At 44.3% G+C, this 22,301-nt stretch overlaps 1 protein-coding gene across 1 annotated transcript; it reads right to left on the reverse strand.

Annotated features, from left to right (window-relative positions):
* Positions 1-6,660: 6,660 nt before the first annotated feature.
* Positions 6,661-22,240, reverse strand: DESI1 (desumoylating isopeptidase 1). The gene is made up of 6 exons (XM_084612673.1): positions 21,891-22,240; positions 14,974-14,995; positions 13,896-13,965; positions 12,330-12,439; positions 11,336-11,458; positions 6,661-9,828 (listed from the first exon to the last, which is right to left on the reverse strand). The coding sequence occupies exons 1-6, from the start codon at positions 21,979-21,981 to the stop codon at positions 9,735-9,737; spliced, it is 510 nt and encodes a 169-aa protein (XP_084468799.1). The 5' UTR covers positions 21,982-22,240; the 3' UTR covers positions 6,661-9,734.
* Between the last annotated feature and the right edge of the window lie 61 nt (positions 22,241-22,301).

Genomic DNA, 22,301 nt, shown 5'->3' on the forward strand with positions numbered 1-22,301 from the left:
TTGGGAAACACAGTTTTCAGTGTCAACTCTTCTTTGCAAAGTCAAGTCTATCTTCCAGTTATATTGCTTTGACCTGGTTATCAGTTATACCACAAATAATTTGGTCCATCTGGAGTTCATGTGATTTAACATTATTATGCAGGCCTGTACATAATGGTCAATAGTCTCACCTCACCCCCAGCTTCTTGTAAAGAATATATCTTTCCCAAATTGCATTCTTACATAGATCGCAGTGTTCTTGACATTTCGGAATATTTGCTCTCCTGCTCTCGTTGGAATGTGCTGTTGGGCTTCAACATCTCTGGACCCACCACATTTCACCTGTCTGGTTTCTCTTCAATATTTCTTGCTTTCAGTAAAATCTGCAACCATTTCTTCCAGTTCTGTGCCAGATTGAGGGATTCAGATGACATCACTTCCTCCATTTTTGTCAAAGATTTTGTTTTCTTCTGATACTGTGTGTTAACACTGTGACCCACAGAAGTGCTGGTAAAAGACTTGTCTCTATTTCCTGGGTTATCACCTGGCCTGATCATACAAAAGATATAACCTTGTCACACAGCAGGCAGCCGTATCCCTAATGTTACCAAGGTGACTATTACTAGGGTGCAGTGGTACACTTCAGTGGAGATTTGCTCCGTGAGTTTCTACCACTCCTCCCCACCTGCCAGAGATCATTCATAAGCTGTTGTGCCAATTCCCATAGCATCTCCTATGAAGCATCTCTGGTGCAGAGGATTCTGGAGCACCTTTTTGAAGAGGCAATTATTGCAAGTGGCTAAATGTGGGAGGGTCTGGAAATCTCTTTTGGGGGCGGGCCCATCTTGTTTTTCTGTGTCTGTTCAGCACCTAGCACAGGGGGTCATGCTTCAGGACTCTGAGTCCTAGGCGCTATCACAATACAAATAAGTGGCATGAACATACGTGGAACTTTCTGTCGAGGTTCTTATACTGTGCTCGTATCTGAGTGCCTGCCAGTGGTGCGTTAAGAAATGTGACTACACATCTGTCGTGTTGTTTGTTCTCTTATCCTCTTCCCAGCAGGAGAAGCGTGTATAGTGGAGTGTCATGTTTTTGGTAGGTTTCGTTTTGATCTCTATATACCTGCTGCTGTGTGTTTATGTTAGAGAAGGCAGGTCAAAGAAACAGACTGGTCACTTGGAGCAGAAGATACAGAGGCTTGTGATGGCCCTTAGTTCCTGAGGGAGTTTATTCCACAGTCTCGGACCAGCCCAGGAGAAAGGGCTGATTCCCGGACAAACAAGCTTTACTCTTTGTGGGAGAATCCCAGTAACACTGAAAGTCTGACCTTGCCCCTTTACTAAAGAAGACAGAACCTTGGTAATTAGCAACCAGGAGACAATGAATCTCAGGTGCTTTCGAATGCACTTTGTTAACCATCCTGTACAACTGACTAATGAGGGACTCGGGGTCCCTGGGCTGCTCTATATCCAAGGAAACAGAGCAAGGGAAACAGAGACACACCCACCATCTTCATACAGAAGGCCTTGGCTTGTGCAAGATGTGTGTGCATGGGCTTTGTTCTCCCTCAGTTTACCCTGGGCCACAGCTACTGTTCTCTCCTGAGGAGCAGGAGATGAGGAGGTCAGATTCTGAAAGGTGAGCTTGGTCTGGGCTATTTGCTGTCACTTTGGGGATACTGGAATAATCCAGGTGGGACCGGAATGAGCTGGGAGGGTATATGGTTAGGACAGCCTCCAGGCTTCAGTATAGAATGTCAGGTTTCAGAGTAGCAGCCATGTTAGTCTGTATTGGCAAAAAGAAAAGGAGTACTTGTGGCACCTTAGAGACTAACAAATTTATTAGAGCATAAGCTTTTGTGAGCTACATGATAAAGTGAGCTGTAGCTCACGAAAGCTTATGCTCTAATAAATTTGTTAATCTCTAAGTTGACACAAGTACTCCTTTTCTTTTTAGTATAGAATGTGACACTCTCCATCTGATTTCCACCCCCCTTTGCATTTCCAAGAGCCCCTTCCTATATCATCCCCATTAATGTCTTTGTGTGCTTTAATCTCTGATTTTTTAATCCCTCCCTTCGAGGTGTCTATTCTACTCTGCTGTCCATTTGCTCTGACTGGTAAAGCTGAACTGCATACTAGGTAACAGATGTGAGCAGGACTCCTCCGTTCCAAACGCTGGGGCGTGGAGTTGCAGGGGATTGGGTCATCTACTGTATTTCCCCAGACTTTGGTGCTCTCACAGTTAATTTATGTCTGATCTACAGGGTTCTCTCCGTTCTACTTGTGCCGTAGTCTGCTTATGACCATCGTGTTCTACCAGGCTGGAAATACGGGTTTTGCTATAGTATGTGATCCCCAGGTACATTAGAAAGCTGTGTTTAGTGTGGCTGGCATGCAGTTAGGTGGCTGAATGTTTATGTAGGTCAAAGAACATGCCCTAACTATGGGCTTGTTTACACATGGAGTTATTACTGGTTAACTTTCTGTGTAAACACTGTTATTCCAGAAAAAGAATGCCTTGTTCCTGCTTTGCTTCACCCAGTGGGTAGATAACTAATGCACATGAGCTATCTTACTGTAAAATCCTTGTGGAGACAAGGCTCTGTAGTTCTCCCTGCAGTGTAGGTAGGCAAGCTCAAGATGGGTGGAGGGGTATAGTGTTGACCTTCCCTAGTTACATCATGGTGAAAACTGCCTGCCCTTTGTCTCCACTGGGATTTTACAGCAGGATAACAACTGAGTTATCTTATTATATTAAAAAAACCCAAATGGTGGGTGTGTTCTGGTAGTGAAGATGAGTGCATGTCTGGCACGTTCTAGAAAAAACTAGCTTTGCACTGATGTGGCCTTCTCCTAACAGCCATGGACGAATTTAGATGGAAGTACTCATATTTAGAATCCTGAAACCAGGTTATTTGCCAACTTTATCTGTTTGGATTTAAGGTTTGTCTCTCTGTAATTAAAGGTCATCTGCAAAGAGGAAAACAATAATTAGAGTTCTGCTTCTTCCCTGGGCCCCCTTTTTTATGTTCCATAATGCAGACCTGCTTATGCTTTACCATAGACGTTCAGGGCATATCTAGGATGGAAGAGAGTATGTCAACTCTGCAATGGGAGGTGTGATTGCTGCACATGTAGGCATACCCAAGCTAGCTTGGATCTAGCCAGGGTGAGTCCCAGCAGCAATGACAGCACCATGGGCTTCAATGCAGGCTGTACAAACCCATCCAGGATTCTGGCTAATTACTCTGGTGGCTAGCCCATGCTGCTGTGACATCACTGCTATTGGTACTCACGCTAGTTAGATTAAAGCTACCTCAGGTTTGGCTGCATCATGAGGCAGTCACACCGTGTGATTGCAATGGGCACCTATCCTGAGGTGACTGGAGAGCTAGGAAAATGACATCCCAAGCGAGTGACAGTTGAGCAACTGAGAAACAAAGGGATTTGTCAGACTGTTGACGTCTCTTTGGCTGAGACTCTCAAAGCTGTACAGAGCATTTAGCCCCACACCTGCAATTAGTTTCAATGGAAGAGGTGTAGCTAAGGCTGTCCCCTGGGTATAGCCACCAGTGGCCAGCTGCCAGTGTAACTACATCAGAGCAAACCCCTCGTGTAGCCAGGCAAAGCCATGACTTGATAGATATTGTTTTATTTCAGCGTAGCCACAGAATACCTCAGTTGTCCCCTCTCATCATAGTCCAAGCAGTCTCCCCCTTCTTTCACTAACTCTAATGTTGTCTGATTAGTTACCAGACTTTCTTGGTTTTAAAAGACGCAGTTCCTGACAGTCAGCCCTGTCATCTCAACCTGCCCATCTGAAAGCCAAGTCGGACTCTCTTCCCTGTGCTTTGGCATCACTGCTACAGATTCTGCAAGTTGTGCTCTGCTCCCCAGTTCCATTTAGCCTTCAGATCTTTACCCTTTTGGTCCCAACACTCAGAAACATCAGAAAATATTTTGAGTTCTGCTCAGACTGAGTTGGCTTTCATTTATTTTTGATTGGTCTCCTCACAACTAGAAACCTACAGAGAAGCTGAATGCGATGGCAGAGCCATGGACAGGGGAGGGAAGGGAAACAATTGTGGATGAAAGAACAAAGGTTCCTCACACTCTGTGTGAAACCACAGCCTTCTTGTGGTTTAGAGTAGCTGGCGATATGTGCTCTCCAAGTCTTTGCAGTTGTCATTTCAGTTCTCCTTGTGCTCGTTGCTTTCAGGAAGAAGTGCTCAGCTACTGTTGTTCTCCAGAGCCTTCCAGTCTGGGTTCTTGCAGATGCTTTGGATCAGCTTCCAGGCCAGCAGGTGCATGGCTGAACATTCTAGACTTGTGAGGCTTGCCCATAATCCAGGAAGCTGTGCTTTCTCTTTGTAGCATGTTACAAGCATGAGAAACTGGTCCCCAATAAAGATCACTCTTACAAAGTGAATCTCGCATAGATGAAAGGGATGTGGCTTGGGAGACTAGAGACCTCGCTTTACTCACAAGCTAGTGCAGCAGCAGTGCAGGGCCACAACTGCGTCTTGACCCTGGGCTTAATACGAAGAGGCTGCCTCAGAGTGAACTCAGGCTCTATGTGCAGGCTTCATTCCTTGGCATCTCTGGGACCAAGAAGACGGCTTGCAGTGATCTGTCCCTCTAGGAAGTGGACTGGAAATGAACTACCTTCAATCACACAGGCCACCAGACGGCCATTGGATGGTCACAACCTTCAGGCACTGCTTCCCACTTGGCATTTCCCAGTCTGGCTTTGCAACAGCAGCAGCAGCACCATGAGACCCAAAGTGTTTGTAGGGAATGCGAGTTACATAACCATGAGACAAAATAACAGTGCCATCTAGAGGTAGCTTGTTGTAGCAACTGCAAGTGAGTTGGCATTTTGCATCTTTCACTCCTATATACAGATGTCAGACCAACTTCATGCCTCAAAATTGATGGGAGTCACACCCGGGATGAATTTGGCCTATGCTCTTCCAAATCTGTCTCCCTCATACTATTTTGGACACCTCTCTGCAAGAAGAAAAGGAGTACTTGTGGCACCTTAGAGACTAACCAATTTATTTGAGCATAAGCCTTTGTGAGCTACAGCTCACTTCATCAGCTGCATAAAAGTGGAAAATGCAGTGAGGATGTTTTTATACACACAGACCATGGAAAAGAATGGGTGTTTATCACTTCAAAACGCTCTCTCCCCCTTTTGAAGTGATAAACACCCATTTTTTCATGGCTGTAGCTCACGAAAGCTTATGCTCAAATAAATTGGTTAGTCTCTAAAGTGCCACAAGTCCTCCTTTTCTTTTTGCGAATACAGACTAACACGGCTGCTACTCTGAAACCTGTCTCTTTGCAAGAGTGTATGGAGAGTCCAAACCACTCTCTGACCACCCTGTGTACTGTTTAGTACCAGCTGGCTAGGAGGAATGCTCACATCCCTCTTCCCTTGGACAACAGGAATTTGCCCTTTGGGCAGCAGCAATATGTTTAATCATTCATCTGGGCTTGCTGTAAGACTGCACTTGCCCTGGGCAAACTGTCTGTCATTCCATAGTTACTGAACACTTTGAAGCCCTAACCAAACCACCTGTTCTGACTATATGCTAGAGATCCCTTGATACATTCCCTCTACAGCAGCTGCTGCTGGCATAAAAATCAGTGCACTGTAATAATCAGCCGGGACTATCTGCTGGAATTCCCCCTTTGGAATAGGTGTCCGCTCTGCCTGAGGCCACTGCTGATAGCTAACGTCTAAGACCAGCTTTCCCAGGCATGAATCTACGTTTGGTAACTACGTAGCCACCGATGCAACTGCAATCCTGACTGACCACTGTTTGAAATTCTTTGCCCTTTAAAATATCAGCAGAACCCAGCTTCTTAGCATTAAGTGGGAGAGGTGGACATAATTACTCTGTCATTAATGTGCTCTGAATTTATGTGGAGAGAAGCTGAAGCATGATAACTTGCCTGCATTCGGAGGGCTGAACTGATCACTAACTAAAATTGAGAAGGAATTTTTCCTTTTTCCCCAGAGCCGTGTTGATGGGAGCACAGGGATTCCTATAAAGCAATGAATGTGTTAGGATGAGGTGGGTATTCTATGCAATCTCTCCTCTGCTTCTGCAAGGAAAGCCAGGCATTGGGCCTCCCTGTTATTTAAAAAAACCAAAATACTTGGCTGATATCTCAACATTTTGAATGGAAGATAACTAGAGTGGGTTCAGGGAGGTTCCAGCCTAGGCTCCCTCACTGCCCAGCCCCTCTTCCTCTGTCTTTTAACTCAGTTTACCTCCTCTAGCAGCAAAGATTAGGAGGTTCTATTCTTCCCCATCCATTCAATGTTATGAAGGCATCTTACTCAAGTGAGGGCCGAATAGCACCCCCCCTCCATCCAGCCATTGTTCCGCAGCACTGACAGGCTCTTCAGAGCTCTGTCAAGCATCAAGGAAAGTAGACCTGATGCAGGAGCAGGGTGTGCATGGAACCACTGTCCCCAGACTTGATGCTGCTTGTGACCAGCTCTACCAGAGTGAGGCAGCTAGTACTCCCTTCAATATCACCAAATGGCATGAGCTGCTGGGGCAGTTTCCCAGCCCACATCTTGGTATTGACAGATAGGCCCTGATGGGGCTCTAGTCGCTTGTGTTCAGGAGCTGTGTCGACACACGAAGTAACACAGAACAACATACTATAGTTCTGTTTATTGCAATAGGGAAAAAAAACAGAATAAACCAAACACCACTTTCTGCCTACAGATGACATTATTTTAATGTAAAAATGCATCCCCTCTGTCCAGGCATTGTTCAGCAGCACTGAGGAGAACCCCAGAAATACAAGACAGAAAACAAGAGTTGGGGCAAAGGGGTTCTGCTCTCTTCCAAGAGAAAAGGTTCAGTTTCCCTGCCCCTTTGTTAGTCAACTCACTGGAAGTGCTTTACTTACATACATTTACATATTTATTTCTCATTTCATCTTATATACCTATAAATAAGTGTGGGTGGGTGGAATGCTGGGTATATGTATCTGCAATTTATACATAACCCATCTGAGGGAGTGGGCTACTAATAAGCCTACAGAGCATCGGGTGGGCTCACTACACAACCATGTTAATTGGTTGGGGCAGAGGGGGCCCCCTTTTATGTAATTCGTTTATCAAGGATCCCAGTGTTAGTGTTGAACTCAGGCCCCTTTCTGGGTTCCCCCCTACAGTGGGACTGTGCCACGGTGACTGCTAACAGAAGCCGCTGCTCAGTAAAATTTTGTCCAGTAACTTTTTTTAAAAAGTAGCAGCACTAGATGTACTGGGATTAATGGGTGGAGGGATAGCAGATTCCAAAATACACAAGGTGAATCTGTTCCCCTTCTCTCTTCCCTCCCAGAAAAGATGTAAAAGGTCCAGAAGTTTGCTGGGCAGTCAAGTAAGATCCAGGCTCAGGCCTAATTAGTGGGATACATTGCTAGGGTGTATGCTGGTCTCCATTTATACAACAGGAGATGAGGAAGGACAGGAAGACATGTAGAGGATAGGAAAGCAGAGGAATGCAAAGACCTGTTTGTTGGTGCTTCTGGAGGAGCAGGGAAAGAAGGGCCCTGAAAACCACTCACTTTAGAACAGTTTCTGCAGACTATGCATTTTCTGGGTTCTGGCAATGTTTATGCAAACCAGGAGCTGTTTCTAAAGGGCATCTGCTCCCACTGGTCATATTCTATCCCACATGGAGTCCAGATTCATCACAATGAAGGGCTGAGGAAAAGAACTGTTATGTTACAGGGAGAAGATGACACAATGAAACACATTCTGGGTTGCATTGACCATTGCCCTGCACCTTGCGTAGTTATATACACTTTATCAGTCTGACTTGATAACACATTTTATACCCACTATGTACTTGTGTAAAGGACTACACAACATGCAGGGCAACAGCAAACTAAAATCCTCCTCTTCCTCCCAAACAGTGTGCACCACTTATTGTTGTTACTGAATAAGTGCAACAGAAATTGCTCTCCAAAGGATATCCTTTTGGAACTATTATCAAGGGTAGAAGCCTAAGAGAGCAAGGACACAACAGCTTTAGGATCCTAGGAAGTGTCCTGTGCACCTGTGTGATTAGAAGTTGAGGCAGGTCTGGACTAAGCTTGGAGCAGTTCTTTGCACAACAAGACACTGGGCAAAGGGTTCTGTACACACAAGGTGTTCCTGTTGGCAGGATCTGGGCCAAGTACTCCCCATTAGAGAGTATCAGCAACACTAGTGACCATAGGGAAAGTTTCCAGTGTCCCGTGACTATCTTTCTTGCATTGTCTCTCCTAAATACAGTTGTTGGAGAATCAGTGGGGGGAGGATATCTATACTTGAAGGAAAGATAGCACAAAGTACCCCTTCTTTCCTTTCCCTAATCTCCTACCCACAAGAGAGTTAAATGGAGAGGACTCAGTAATCTTAAATCAGGGGAGGATGCAGTTCTGACCCAACCCTTTGCCTGTTGTTCAGCCTTACCCACTTCCAATGATAGGCACATGTATCCCTTGAAGTGTCCCTGATGCCCCATGGAAAGGTGGAGAAATTCTATTTAGAGGCTGTTCTGCTTTTCTCTTGCTCGTCCCTCTTCTTCTTTAATTTGGGGAAATTTACATGGAAACCAGATAGGAGCTCCTACAATGCTGACCCGCTGTTTTCTTCACACATTTAATCAGACTCATCTGTGACATCACACTCAACTTCCATGGAAAGGATTATGGTGTTGAAGAAGGCTGGGACCTTAGTGCTTATGTTGTGACTGCAGACAGATGCAGCAGACTGTTTGCAAACCTTAGATTAATGTGCAACTGCCATGCTATTCTTTCCTCACTGTGCATGCAACACTGGCTCAGCAGAGCAAGAACAGGCCCCATACAAAGGGAGTAAGTTTCCAAGGGTTCTGCACAGGGGCCTATGAGCTTGCTTGCTACAGGGAGAAGGAAAAGTTTTACTTAATTTTGCTTTTACTTGACCCTTATTTTCCTGACTGAAAGGGATACTGATCTTTTGGAGATGTCCTATCCTCCATCCCTTAATTCTTGGATCTAGCATTATGAGGCTGGTAGTGACACTCTGCTGCAGCCAACATCCAACTCATCCCTAATGTCACTGAAGTCTGTAACACTGAGAGGCTAGCAGGTTTTATTGAGCTAGGACACCTTTCCCCTGTAAGTATCCCACTGTGAATGTTCTGACTAGGTTAGGTTAACTTCTCCACTTGAGCAAACAACACAACATTAATGGAATAGTGAGAAGGTTTTAATATTGGGGGACCCACTGCAGTATTACAAAACTCACTGTATCCTTCTGTTACAGACTGCAGCAAATATCCCGTAATATGGGCAGTGAAAAAGAAAAAAGATGCAAGTCTGGCAAGGGATTGCTAGGACTCTTAACCCAGTGCCTCCCCTTGGGTACCCCAAATTGAGTAATGGGCTCTCTAGTCTCCATAGAATGAATTCCACATCTCCAGCATGGGGGCTATTTAGAAAGTGTCAGTGTACACAGACAAGACAGCCTTAACAAGTTAGAATAATGCTATTGGAAATTATGGCAATCTTTTTGGTAGCATTGTCCTACATGCAACCCAATAAGTCATCTCCCTGGGAAATCTGAAAAAACATCTTGTCATTTCCTTGAAGACAATGCTGATGTGAAATTATAAAATAGAAATCTGGTAGATTTGTGTGTTTAAAAAGGAAAAGCCTGGTGAGGCTGGGCACATCCATCCACTCGTGTTAGCTCTGTCCATTATGTCTGCGGAAGGTATTCCCACCAGGTGGCTGTATCTGGATGGAGTCCAGGAGAGGCCTCAAAGCTTGTCCAAAGGGTCTGAGGTGGCAATGAAATTAAAAAAGAAAAGAAAAAGGGATATTTATAGATCTCAAAGTGATCATGCTACATATATACAAGGATTTCTCATGCACCCTTGAAATACAGCCACCTCTGAAATAGAATGAGGTGGCCTTTATAAAGGCAACTTAGTAAAGTCCTGCTCTTCAGTGAGTTGCTTTATATGGTTTAATTTAACCGGTTAAATAAAACTTGCTACAGCAGCAACTTTAAATGTTTGTTCAAACATTGGTTTTCATGAGCCAGTTCCTTGAATCCTAACAAAGTAGTGTCAAGATAGCAGTACCCTGTCTGATACTAACTTTTAGTAATTTATCTAGTTACCTGAAGTGATCAGAATATAATTTTGCAAAGCAGTTTTCCATTAAGTGTCAAACATCATTAAATAGTGGAGTAGTAGCTATCCAACTGAAACTCCTAAGAGAAAGTTAGGGAGGCAGAATGTCAAATTTGAGCTAAATTCAAACGTGGCCAGAAACATAGTGACTATCATCAGTAACCCTGGGAAAAGGGCTATGAGATCGCTAATGGTCACAAGTGTCCAAACCTTAGTTTAATATCTCTTCTGAAAGGTGGCATCTCTGACAGCAGAACAACCTCTGGCACTTCTGTGCAACGCTGGATCAGTATTCACTGAATAATCCCTACTGAATCCTGCAGCATCTGAGTTTTCCTTGAAGGTCTCCTATTCAAGTATACACTGCATCTGACTTTGCTTAGCTTGAGCTTACAGCCTGGTATAGGAGAAACTTTTCTACCAACTGACCTTGTGTGTCATAGTCAGGTACAGTGCTGTTTGTGATAAGAGGAGAACTGGATGGTGCAGCTCTCCTTATTGACTCAACTGAAAGTGCATACCGAAGGAGGCTGAGCTAGAATCTGAGGAAGTGAGATCTACAAATCTCAGTTGTGATGAGAAGGGATGTTCTAGAACTTTCACTTATTTCCTCCCTTCTGCATCCTCTCCTCCCATCCAGTCCCTGCTTTTAAGTATCTTAAAAGCAACTTTAAAGCTTTACCCCCATAAGGCAACATGGCAAGCCTCAACACAATGATGGCCCTCCAGGGCAGGAAAGGTGACTCTTTAGCGATGCCCACATCCTGCCCTGAGATGTAGACATTGCTTATTTTAATTTCAAAGAGGTATTAGTAACCTTAGCCACTGGCTTTTATACGGCTCTCTAACCTCTTATATACATCTGGTCACGTGATTAAAAAAAGCTATAGGGAAGCATTTAGTTTACGTTCATTGATGGTAGAAGAAAAGAATCTTTCACCCTTCCCACATCATGACAGGGCCAGTCATGGTGTGGAGACTGTCATTGCACATAAAGGCCCAAATAAATGAAGCGGCATCCTCTCCCTGATCTCACGAGGTACAACAGGTACCAGTCCCCACCTAGGGCTTATCAGATGTGGCAGCAAACATCCAGGCATCAGCATGAAGCAACATCCTACAGATAGAAGCAGAGAAGATTGTACTCACGTGGAAAGGACTTCGGACGGAAGGTCAGTGATGTAGGAAGGTATCTTTCTTCCTGTCAGGAACTGCGCCACTTCGTTACTAAAGGTGTTGCAGTTATGTTCAAAGAGGTTATAAGACTCTCCTCTGTGCCCAGGAGAGGAGTTCAAACACAGAAAAGTGAGAGTCAGCAATAAATACCACAAGAAAAGGAACTCAAAGCAATAATCAATTACATCAGCACCCTTCATCCTAATGGGCCCTAACACGATTTAGATACCACACAAGTCCATTCTCTCTCCAAAACTCAGCTGAGTTGGGGGTGGAACATGGCAACCATTCTGTACTACTGACACTACTCAACAGCCTTTTGAAGGAGAAACGAGGACCAACTTGTTCACTTGAAATTACAGAAGAAAAAGTAGATCCAAGTAATTGCTGAGGTTGGAATTTCACAAGGACACTAAGTATTATTGTTAATTACTTTGGTAAGAAGTGCCCGGGGCTTTCTAATGAACACAGGAAGTCAGAAGCTTGGTTTTACATATCATCTGAAAGAGGGCAGCTTTAGCACAGGTTTCAGAGTAACAGCCGTGTTAGTCTGTATTTGCAAGAAGCTCTAGCACAGTGTTTCAGTACTGGCTCTCATGGTAAAGTGCCCCTGTTGAACGAACACCATTTCCTCCATCACTTCGGTCTTCCATGAAGGTCTCTCATCCAATACAGACCAGGCAAAACCCTGTTTGCTGTCAAATCCAAAGCTCAAGATCCAGTGTTGCAGGCATCCTGACAGAATGCTTTTCCGCCCTTGATCAAGGCCTGGGTCTGCCCAAGTGTTACGTAGCTTGCAGTTGATCCTGTGCCAGCTCTAGCCCCATTATTACTTATTATCTGGATGATACTAAACAGCATACTAGGCAGATGAAACTTTGTGTTAGTGAGACAGGCCCTGGGACCCCCACCCCAATTTTCTTTTTTTGGCAAATATGTTAAAAATCAAATAAAAGCCATAACTCACCGGAACATGGATTCTCCCAGCGAGGACAAGTATTCCAGGAAAATTTCTTCTGTAACTTCCGTGCTCCCCAGGTCTACAACTGAGTCTGGGGGCCCAAGCAATGTCCCTCCCTGTGAAATGCACAAGCAAAAGAAGATGCTGAATGGATTCTGATGGAGCACTCCAAGGGGTGGGGATTCCTGCAGTCCAGAATGCTGCTGACATAAACAAACTAACATGGTTTGCCCAGGAGCAGGGAAAGGGGCTTACAGTATCAGATTCAGAGCAAACTATTCTGTCCCCAGCTCTCCCCAGTTAGAGAACAAGAGGTACAAGACACTTCATGTGGCTTATTCTGCAACTTGCTGCTGTGTTCTCCATGCTGTTCCAGAACTGTGTGGCAGAACTGTGTTTTAAGGTGCTTTCGGAGGGTGAACTTTGGGCTAAGACCACCCCAAGAACTGGAGAGGATATCAAGGTAGTCAGTGTGTGTGCATTTTAAATACCATGAATCACCAAGGTCTAAGTATAAAAATCCTCCATTTAGAGCAGGGGTGGGCAAACTTTTTGGCGTGAGGGCCCCATCGGGGTTCTGAAACTGTATGGAGAGTTGGGTAGGGAAGGCTGTGCCTCCCCAAACAGCCTGGCCCCCGCCCCTTCCCACCCCCTTAGAACCACCGACCCATCCAACCCTCCCCCCCGCTCCTTGTCCCCTGACTACCCACTCCTGGGAACCCCCCGCCCCTAACCGCCCCACCGTGACCCCACCCCCTATCCAGCCCCCCGTGCTCCTTGTCTGCCCTGACCCCTATCCATACCCCCGCCCCCTGACAGGCCCCCTGGACTCCCATGCCTATCCAACCGCCTCCTGCTCCCTGTCCCTTGACTGCCCCCTGGGACCCGCTGCCCCTTATCCAACCCCTCTGCTCCCTGCCCCCTTACCATGCCGCTCAAAGCACCAGGACTGGCAGCCGTGCCGCCCGGCTAGAGCCAGCCACGTCGCCGCACAGTCTAGAACACCAGAGCAGACCGGCGGCTCTCACAGCCGTGCTTCCCAGCGGGAGCTTGCAGCCCCATCGCTCAGAGCGCTGGCAGCACAGCAAGCTGAGGCGGTGGGGGAGGGGAGACAGCAGGGGAGGGGCCGGGGGTGAGCCTCCCCGGCTGGGAGCTCAAGGGCCGGGCAGGACTGTCCTGTGGGCTGGATGTGGCCTGTAGTTTGCCCACCTCTGATTTACAGCCAATCAAGGCAGCCAAGGGGTGGCTGAGCTACAGGAAGCTTCTTCCTTCTCAGAATGCTGAGCACAGGAAACCCCATAGTTTGTTTTGAACCCTCGCTGATGTTCTAACTTGTGGTTGGGACCAAACCCATTGTGCAGGTTCCCTTTTCCCCAGTTGACCAGCCATCATGACCCTTAGCACCTCACCTGGCTGCATCATGCAATCTCTTAAGACTAAATACACTTGTACACTTTTCCTAAAGGGCAAACACAGGGCACTCCTGATAAGAGAAATTAATCATCATCAAGAAACCATATGGGAAGAGAAAAGAGTAGAGCTAGGAAAAAGTCCCAAGAAGGCTGAACTCACAGGTGCACAGCTGGAAATCCCACCACTGCCATAGAAGAACTCATCCTTATGGACAATTATGGAGGTGTGCCTGTTGAGGGAGAGCAAGGAGACATGAAAAGGAAGCCATATGAAAGAAGAGGAGGAAATGTTTAAGACAGCTTATAAACCACTCATATGAGTGGATGAAAGGCTAGAACTGTAGTACATGTTGCCTAAGATATTACTGAGGCAAATAACTTAGTAAGAGGCAAGAAAAGATTGAGACCCTTCTATGAGTAGGAATAATGTCTGCTGGTACACTACCCAGAAGAAAAATGGTCACATTGGTTATCAAGCCTCATGCTATACTGCAGGTGGGAGCGAATGGCTCAGTCAGGACCACCATGGGTATCCAAGACACCAGAAAAGGTGGGAGAAGAAACCCAATAGCTTCCCTTCTCCAGCCATATGTAGTGAAGGACAAAACTTCTCTCACAGGCAGTTAGAAATTTGGGAAAGTTTGGGGCATGAATTACCCAGGGTCACCATATGGACAGAGGGTGGCTGGATATGGGGACTGGAAAAGAGTTGGACAGTGAGTGGGATAGTTGGATGAGGGATGACAGGGTGGTTGATTGGTGAGGGAGGATGGAAGACATTGGTCAAGGGGTCCGTAATCCTGGATGGAGACTTTGGCAAGTTGGGCATGATGGTGCTTTATCTATTGGAGAACATATTTTCTAACAAAATATGCATATAGCTACTAAGTAACCATGTGGTGTTATTTTTGTAACCTTTGTCAGCAATCCTCCTATTTTCACCTGCTGTTGGTGCTCTCATGTTAAGTCATGTCTGCAATCAGAAGCTAAGTTGTTTTGGACACAGACAGTATCCTATGTTTGAAAAATGACTAGTACATTTGGGGTGCTACTGCAATAAAATATGTAATAATAATTATTGTTGGTATGAAGATCTATTGACAAGAACTGAAAGGAGATTTGCACAGTGCCTAATTCAATGCAATCAATCTTTCTTCTAGTAACTCTAAGAACATGCTATATTGGAAATGCTATCTAATGTCTAATACACATTATGCAAGTTAAATCTAGTCACTTACCAGATCCCATCCAGCTGTTTTCCTGTATGTAGAGAGAAGGAGAGAGTCATCGGCAACTTCCTTTACACAGTTCAGTCTACTTGCTGTCACTCACCTATGCATCTTCACCTATTACCACATCCTGCCTTAAACCCAAGCTGCAACCTTAATGCCAAAGTTGCATCTTTCTAAAGCAGTGGTTCTCAACACGGGCTACGTGTACCCCTGGGGATACGCACAGGTCTTCCAGGGGGTACATCAACTCATCTAGATATTTGCCATGTTTTATAACAGGCTACATAACAAGCACTAGCAAGATCAGTAAAAGTAAAATTTAAAAATTTTAAACAGACAACGACCTGTTTATACTGCTCGATATACTATACATAGAAATGTGAGTACAAGATTTATATTCCAATTGATTTATTTTATAATTATATGGTAAAAATGGGAAAGTAAACAATTTTTCAGTAATAGTGTGCTGTGACACTTTTATGTCTGGTTTTGTAAACAAGTAGTTCAAGTGAGGTGAAACTCTGCAAGACAAATGAGACTCCTGAAAGGGGTACAGTAGTCTGGAGAGGTTGAGAGCCATTGTTCTAAAGGATCAGGAAAAATAGCTTTTTTTCATTTAGTAATGAACTGTAGCGCTAGTGAATGGTGCCACACTGTCTGCACTGGTGACTTAATTTCTCTGTTTACTTGCATGAGGAATTGGCAGTGCCAGACTTTTCTGCCAACATACATCCTCCTAACCTTGAATGGGCCCACTTCTAGGGAGAAGACGAGAACACCATTTCAGTGGCTCAGTAAGTCCTTGTCCTCTAAGCTCACCAACAAAGATGCTCAGTCAGTACCAAGTGTACTAGTTTCATACTAATTTCACATAGTCCATTATAGAGCCATCATATAATAATGAATTTCCTTTTCAGTCACTACTGATAAAGGGCTAGATTGGAACTGGTGACCTACAAGTGAAGGCTCTGTAGCTCATTCTCAGTATCTCTTCTTAAAAATAAAGTATGGGGCTGAAATTTAAATAGGTTTTAAAATTATAACCTACCAAATCTGAGTTGTTGTTTTTAAATTTACCACCTTATCCAGTTTTGTGACTTCGGCCAGCAGCAACAGTTAAAGACTTGTTGCGAAGATCACTGAATTCAGAAGATGAAACAAAAAAAGCCACTTTGGTTTCAGCTCATTTAGAAACATGGAAATCTGCCTCATGACACTAAACTAATTAGAAAGTGACTAAAAACCAATACATGGAAAGTGACTTGATCAGTGGAAGAGGAATTGGAGAATGGACAATGGAGAATTATACATACAGTGTCTATTCTTATGTATTTGTACATCACCTAACATAACTGGATCCCTATATGCACTATTAGAATATAAATAATAATTTATTTGAAAGAGAACCCAATAGTGTCTCCCTTTCAAAGATAACCTATAGGGCATTTTTAAAACAGGATTGGAGTAGATTAAAAAGTTACAATAATTTACATCTGGAAACTAAATGTGAAAATAGCTTCCTCCTTCACTCATCATGTCAAGAACATAGTTCAGAACTCAGTGTTTTCTCTGGCAATAGGTGATGACTCTGTCTAAGCAGTACAGATAAAATAAACTTCAGCAGCTAGTTTATAGAGACAGAATTCTGGCAGCAGGTTGGAAAGAGGAAGGAACTAGTTTTCTAAATGTGATTTTCTATGGTAATTCTCTCTAAAAACATATTCTATTAAACAGAGAAGATGTCAAGATAAACTGTGTTTTAAAGCATTCCTTTACTTGTGCCAATGCCTAAGATTCCTAAATTGGAAATGTTTTTAAAATCAAGGTCTCTTCACTATTTCTGTAATTAGATTTTGTACTTCATTCGTCATAGACAGTGAAGCTCTACTGGATAGTTCCACTTACTGATTATAATTTATTAGTAAAGAGAAGTTGTGTTTGGATTCCCAATGCTACAGGGGAATAACAAAATTAAGATCAAGACATTTTAAGTTGCTTTTTACAAAATTTACTAAAATTTAGGAGTAAGCTATTTGATAGCCTTTAAGCCTTGATTCATCAAGATAGTTAAGCATATGCATATCTTTAAGCATGCAAGTAGTCCCATTAATCACATATTTATATACTGTGCTGAATCAGCACCTAAGTGATTTGGGAGCCTACATAAGGGTTTTTTTGGATACTTTATTTTTTAAAAAGGTTTCTGTTTCAAATAGCTATCTTGCCAACCTAAACACTATTTATGGGGGCAAGAAAATAGGTTAAAGCTCATGGGAAACAATTCCACTGCCCTCAAATTAATTGTGGGAATTTGAAGAATTACTAGACTTTATTTACTTGTTCTGTGACTAAAGGACACAGGTTCATAGTTAGGATACAAGGTCACTTTTAGACTAGAAACTGAGCCTGTATAATTTTAGAATCCAATCAAACCAGATTACTCCCATGCCTGGGTTTATCCAGAAGGCCACGTACTGGGAAGATTAGATGGCTGTGAATCATCTATCTTGTTGGTACAGTTAATTTATTAATCTTGAGGGTTAGGGGATGGAGCGTATGGCATGTGCAGGTTTTTAACCCCAAATAAAAGTGGAGTTTGTAGATGGATTTGGATTAATCAAATCCAAGAACAGTGTACTAGTGATGCACAGATTATATAAGGAGACAGCTACTACTCAGGATACCAAATACCCTGACTGGGATGCAAAACTGGTGCCTATACTGGCACAAAAGTGAGAGCAACACCTATTCTGTCAGCTGGGTAGCAGGGAAATAAGGTGCTATCAAATTTAGTGTGTTATAGTCACTTAGGATGCCACCTCATTTCTGAAAGAATATTGCCCTACTTAGTGAAACTGCAGCACAATGCCAACGGAGGGAGTGAAGAGGAGTCTGCATCTGAGTCTCAGTCCCTCATTCCCAAAGGTGGCTTGGAGTGTGCGGAGATAGGGTGTATGGGGGAAAGCGTAGACGGTTTAATTTTCAAGCAATCCTCTTTAGCAAATGCTTTGGGACAAAGCTGATTCAGTCTTGCTCTGGAACCATCCTGTCCTCTTATTTAAATCATGAGGAGCTGGATCGCGCATAGAAGGAAAAAGGCAGGAGATAACTCAAGTAACAATTATCCCCTGCTCTCAGAGTCTTTACGGGCTAGTGGAGTGGGAAGGATGGTAGTGCTGGCTGAATATTCCATCAAGAACTGTTCTAACTAATGTATTCTTAATTGATTGACTGATTCTCACAGTGGCAGCTTTTGCCTTACACTGCAGTCTAGGGTTCCACTCACACAGGGATCCCACTTACACACATCTGACCCATGAGTCAGTGCCATTGGCTCAGGTACATGAGGGGAGCAAGTTAGAAAAGGCCCTGAACATTTCATTTGCATATCACCCTGAAAAACTTGTGCCAGCACTGAAGTGGCAGTACATTAATCCTCACCATGGATCTCTCTTAATATTAGGGTAGCTTGTCCACAATCAGGGTGTTAGAACAGCTCAGCTTCCAGTTCTCATTTGCCCCCACCCCCTCCTGGAAGAATAAAACCAAACATTCTAAGAATGGAACTTTCACTGCTTTCCCATTGGTGAATACTATTTTACTGTTTTAAAGCCAGTTTAGTTGGACATGCTAAATCAGTCAAAGCACATCCCAAAGGGTAGAGCAAGTCAGATAAATGGCATTATAGTTTTGGCTTGCACATATGACGTCACAGACAAGGAAGCTGACAGTCCCTAAATGCAGTAGAGACTACAGTGTTCAACAGTGCATACCTCAATATCAGAAAGATGTCTGGTACACTGGAAGGAAATTCAGGGAAGAGTAACACCAGAAAATGGATTAGGGGGATGGAAGGAAAACTATATGTGGCCAAAGGACATAATTAAGTCACTATAATATCTGTTTCAACAATGCTATGGAAATCTAGAATTGTCCAAGTTCAGCATTCAGCTACTGTGGTGATGATCATTATAAAGTTACCTTACAGAACTTTCTACAAGTATTTGAGGGATGAGAGGACTAATCCTTGAGCTTTGTACTGACACATATTAACACAATACCCATTACTACTTCAGGATTCCTCTAGCCTATCTGAAATTGCCAGGCAATAATGCCTTTGCTGTGGTGGGTCCTATGATGTGGAATCTGCTTCCCTTTGATACACATCTCATTCCATTCTTCCCCTCCTCTAAAACACCTTAAGAACCTTTTGGTTCTATATTTGTCACCTTCCTTTCCAATCTTTATTTTAAATGCATTTGTATTTTAAGAAGGTGGCATTATGAGGAATTATCCCACCAAAGAAAGAGTCACATTGCTTTATCCAGTTTAGCTCTAACAAAGAAGAAGATACTATTAGGAGTAATCCTGGACTGGCTAGGGATGACGAGGGTTTAGAACTAAATCATCTAATACGTTATTTCCCTGTCTAATTTTTGTATTCCATGAAGCTTAAGAGTCTCACAGCTGAACTGCTCTGGGCTCCAAAGGAATAAAAGCTATTGGCTGCATGATATCCTCATATAAAGTCCATCTATGGAGTAGTGACAAACCGCTTTTGTGGCCACTTAAAAAGGGGATTGGATGTATTTCGAGAAAGAAGGTACTTTTCCCATCTGCCTACTTTGAGGGGATCTGTGGAAAACCACTAAGGTCAGTTTTGGCAATGGGGAGCCCACACTAGAGATTTACTATCACTCAAAGAATAAAATCCAAGATCTATCTTTGGGACAATCCAATCACCAAATTCATATGATCCCAAATATTCTGAAGTTTCCTTGTCACTGTGACTAAACAAGCCTAGTGGGCATTATTCCCAGAACTCATGACAACTTGCCCAATCTCAGCTGGTTATTAACTATCACTAGCAATCAGTATTTCCCACACAACTGTGGACTCTGATCCAATTTGTAATTTTCTCCTTCTTTCTGCAGACTCCTACAAACTTAGACCTGTGTACTGCTTTTCAAACACATTATTTTGCAATTATTGGTATAATAAAAATCATAGCATACTTATTACCATTCAGAAAAAAAGTAAATAAAGAATAAGTGCTAAGTGTTTCATGCAGGAACTTATAAAGCAGCAAAATACTAAGACTGGCATCTTATGTCATACCAGAGCTAGAATGCTTTGGCTTGGTCTGCATATGAATTTGCATTGTAATAACAAAAGATGTGAATGAACATCAGTTTAGTTTTCAGTACAAGCCTGTGGGTGGACACTTATTCCAGAAGAAGCATGGCTAAGGTTGATTTAGCTAAACTTTCTCACATTTAGTTAAATAATTGCAAATGTGTGTGTAAACCAGGCTTTCCCCTCCAGCCCAAGATAAAACGTAGTCACTAAAACCATTACAAGAGAAAGTTACATCCTTGCCAGTACAATGGAAAAGAGTCTGAAGGGAGAAATAAGTATCTATAATTATTTTGAAATTATCCAGCATGGGGTAGGATAGTGAAATGCACTCCTCTCAAAGCTGCTGTTTCTGTCTATCTGTCATACACAGAATTGATCACTTAGGGTCTCAACAGGAATGTTTTCTTCTCAAACTCACTGTTAGCATATATGGACCTTCATGTGGAGTATAATTCAGGCTTTCATTTTCACTTTTAAAAGATGTTGGAAAGGACAACATCTTTCTCTCAGGACAGGCAGATGAAGTTACTGCCAGCAGTTCACACAGTCCATAGGGCCATCTATTCAGATACTGAAGTGGCTAGGAAGGCTGATATACATTGTTAGCCTGACATGGGGCAGACTCTGTAAGAGACATTTACAGGTCCTCCTCTTCCGACAAGGCCACTTCACACTTCAGAAACCATACAGGAGAGAGACAATTCCTCAAAGTCATCAAACTATTGGTCAGTTGACAAAGGACAAGTTCTTGGTAAGAGAATTGATAGTGATATGCATAAACTATCGTAACCCAATTGGTATGATACATGGCCTAGTCTACACCACAGACAGTCCAGGGTGTATGGCCTTATCATGAGTCAGAGTACAGCATTAACAATTAGTTAGGGCCTGCACCTCCTTTACTCATAAAGTTCACCCATTGAGATCCTGGGCAGAAAGATTATAATATCTCTTGTGAAAAATCTGTAAAGTGGTAATAAATTCATACACTTCCAGGATCTCAATGGGTGAACTTCATGAGTAAAGGAGGTGCAGGCCCTAACTAATTGTTAATGCTGTACTCTGACTCATGATAAGGCCATACACCCTGGACTGTCTGTGGTGTAGACTAGGCCATGTATCATACCAATTGGGTTACGATAGTTTATGCATATCACTATCAATTCTCTTACCAAGATGATCTCTTTAGATGCACCAGTGTCATACAGTGTAGCACTTGACACTGCCCACATTAGGATTCAGGACTGCTACCACAGATATGTATAAACTGCTTGAAACACGTATATATTCTAGCACATTTCAAAACTGGGTGAGTCCCACCCTAATGTGATTTCATCAGCAGGGTTGCACTGATCTGTGAACCCTACCCTATCGTGTCAAACGGGAAAACGTATCCTTGCTGCCCTGAAAATCTCTTTTCTTTTAGATAAAGGGCCACAGCTCCACTCCACCACGGCGCAATTTCTGCGAGCGAGCCTTTGTCCCCTCGGGGAGCAGTGTCAGTGTGTGTGTGTGTGTCTGTCTGTGTGTGCTGGGGGGCTCTGCAGGTGCCAGCGCTCTGGCGGGACACACGTTACTTTGCAGCTTGGGAAGCCGTCCCAGCGTCCGACTCCCAGGAGCGACTGGCCTCCAGAGCGGCAAACTGGGGTGGGGGTGGGGGACCAAAGGGCCACCGGGGGCAGGACCCAGGACAATCCTCCTCGCAACGGCCCGGCCCCATCCCACGGCCTCGCAGGCCCCCCGTCCCGACCCCACCGACCCTGCCCCCGGGCCAGCCCCCTTACCCAGCATGAGGGGGCTGAGGCGCCGGGCCATGCCCTTGGACAGGTCGTAGACATAGAGCTTCACCGGGTGCAGGGTGGGCGGCAGCTCCATGGGGGACGGGGTCCGTGGGGGGGGAGAAGGGCCCTGAGAAGGACTAGGAGACTCCTTGCCCGGGGGACGGCGGGCGGGTGCCGGCCGAGCAGAGGGAAGAGGGGGGAGGGAGAGCCCGGGCCAGCCCCGCTACTCCTGGGTCTACGGCGGCGGCGGCGGTACCGGCACCAACTGTGACGTGACAGAGGGGGCGGAATGGGGAATGCTCCCTCTGCGCATGTGCCACAGCCATAGACCGGCCGGGCGGCTTGTCCCTGCGCCGCTTATGGAACCCGGCGCCGCTGCTGAGGCGGGGCTAGAGGCAGGGCGGGGTGGGGCTA

The sequence above is a fragment of the Lepidochelys olivacea genome (assembly GCF_965140295.1).
Source record: "Lepidochelys olivacea isolate rLepOli2 genome assembly, chromosome: 1".
Lineage (NCBI taxonomy): Eukaryota > Metazoa > Chordata > Testudines > Cheloniidae > Lepidochelys > Lepidochelys olivacea.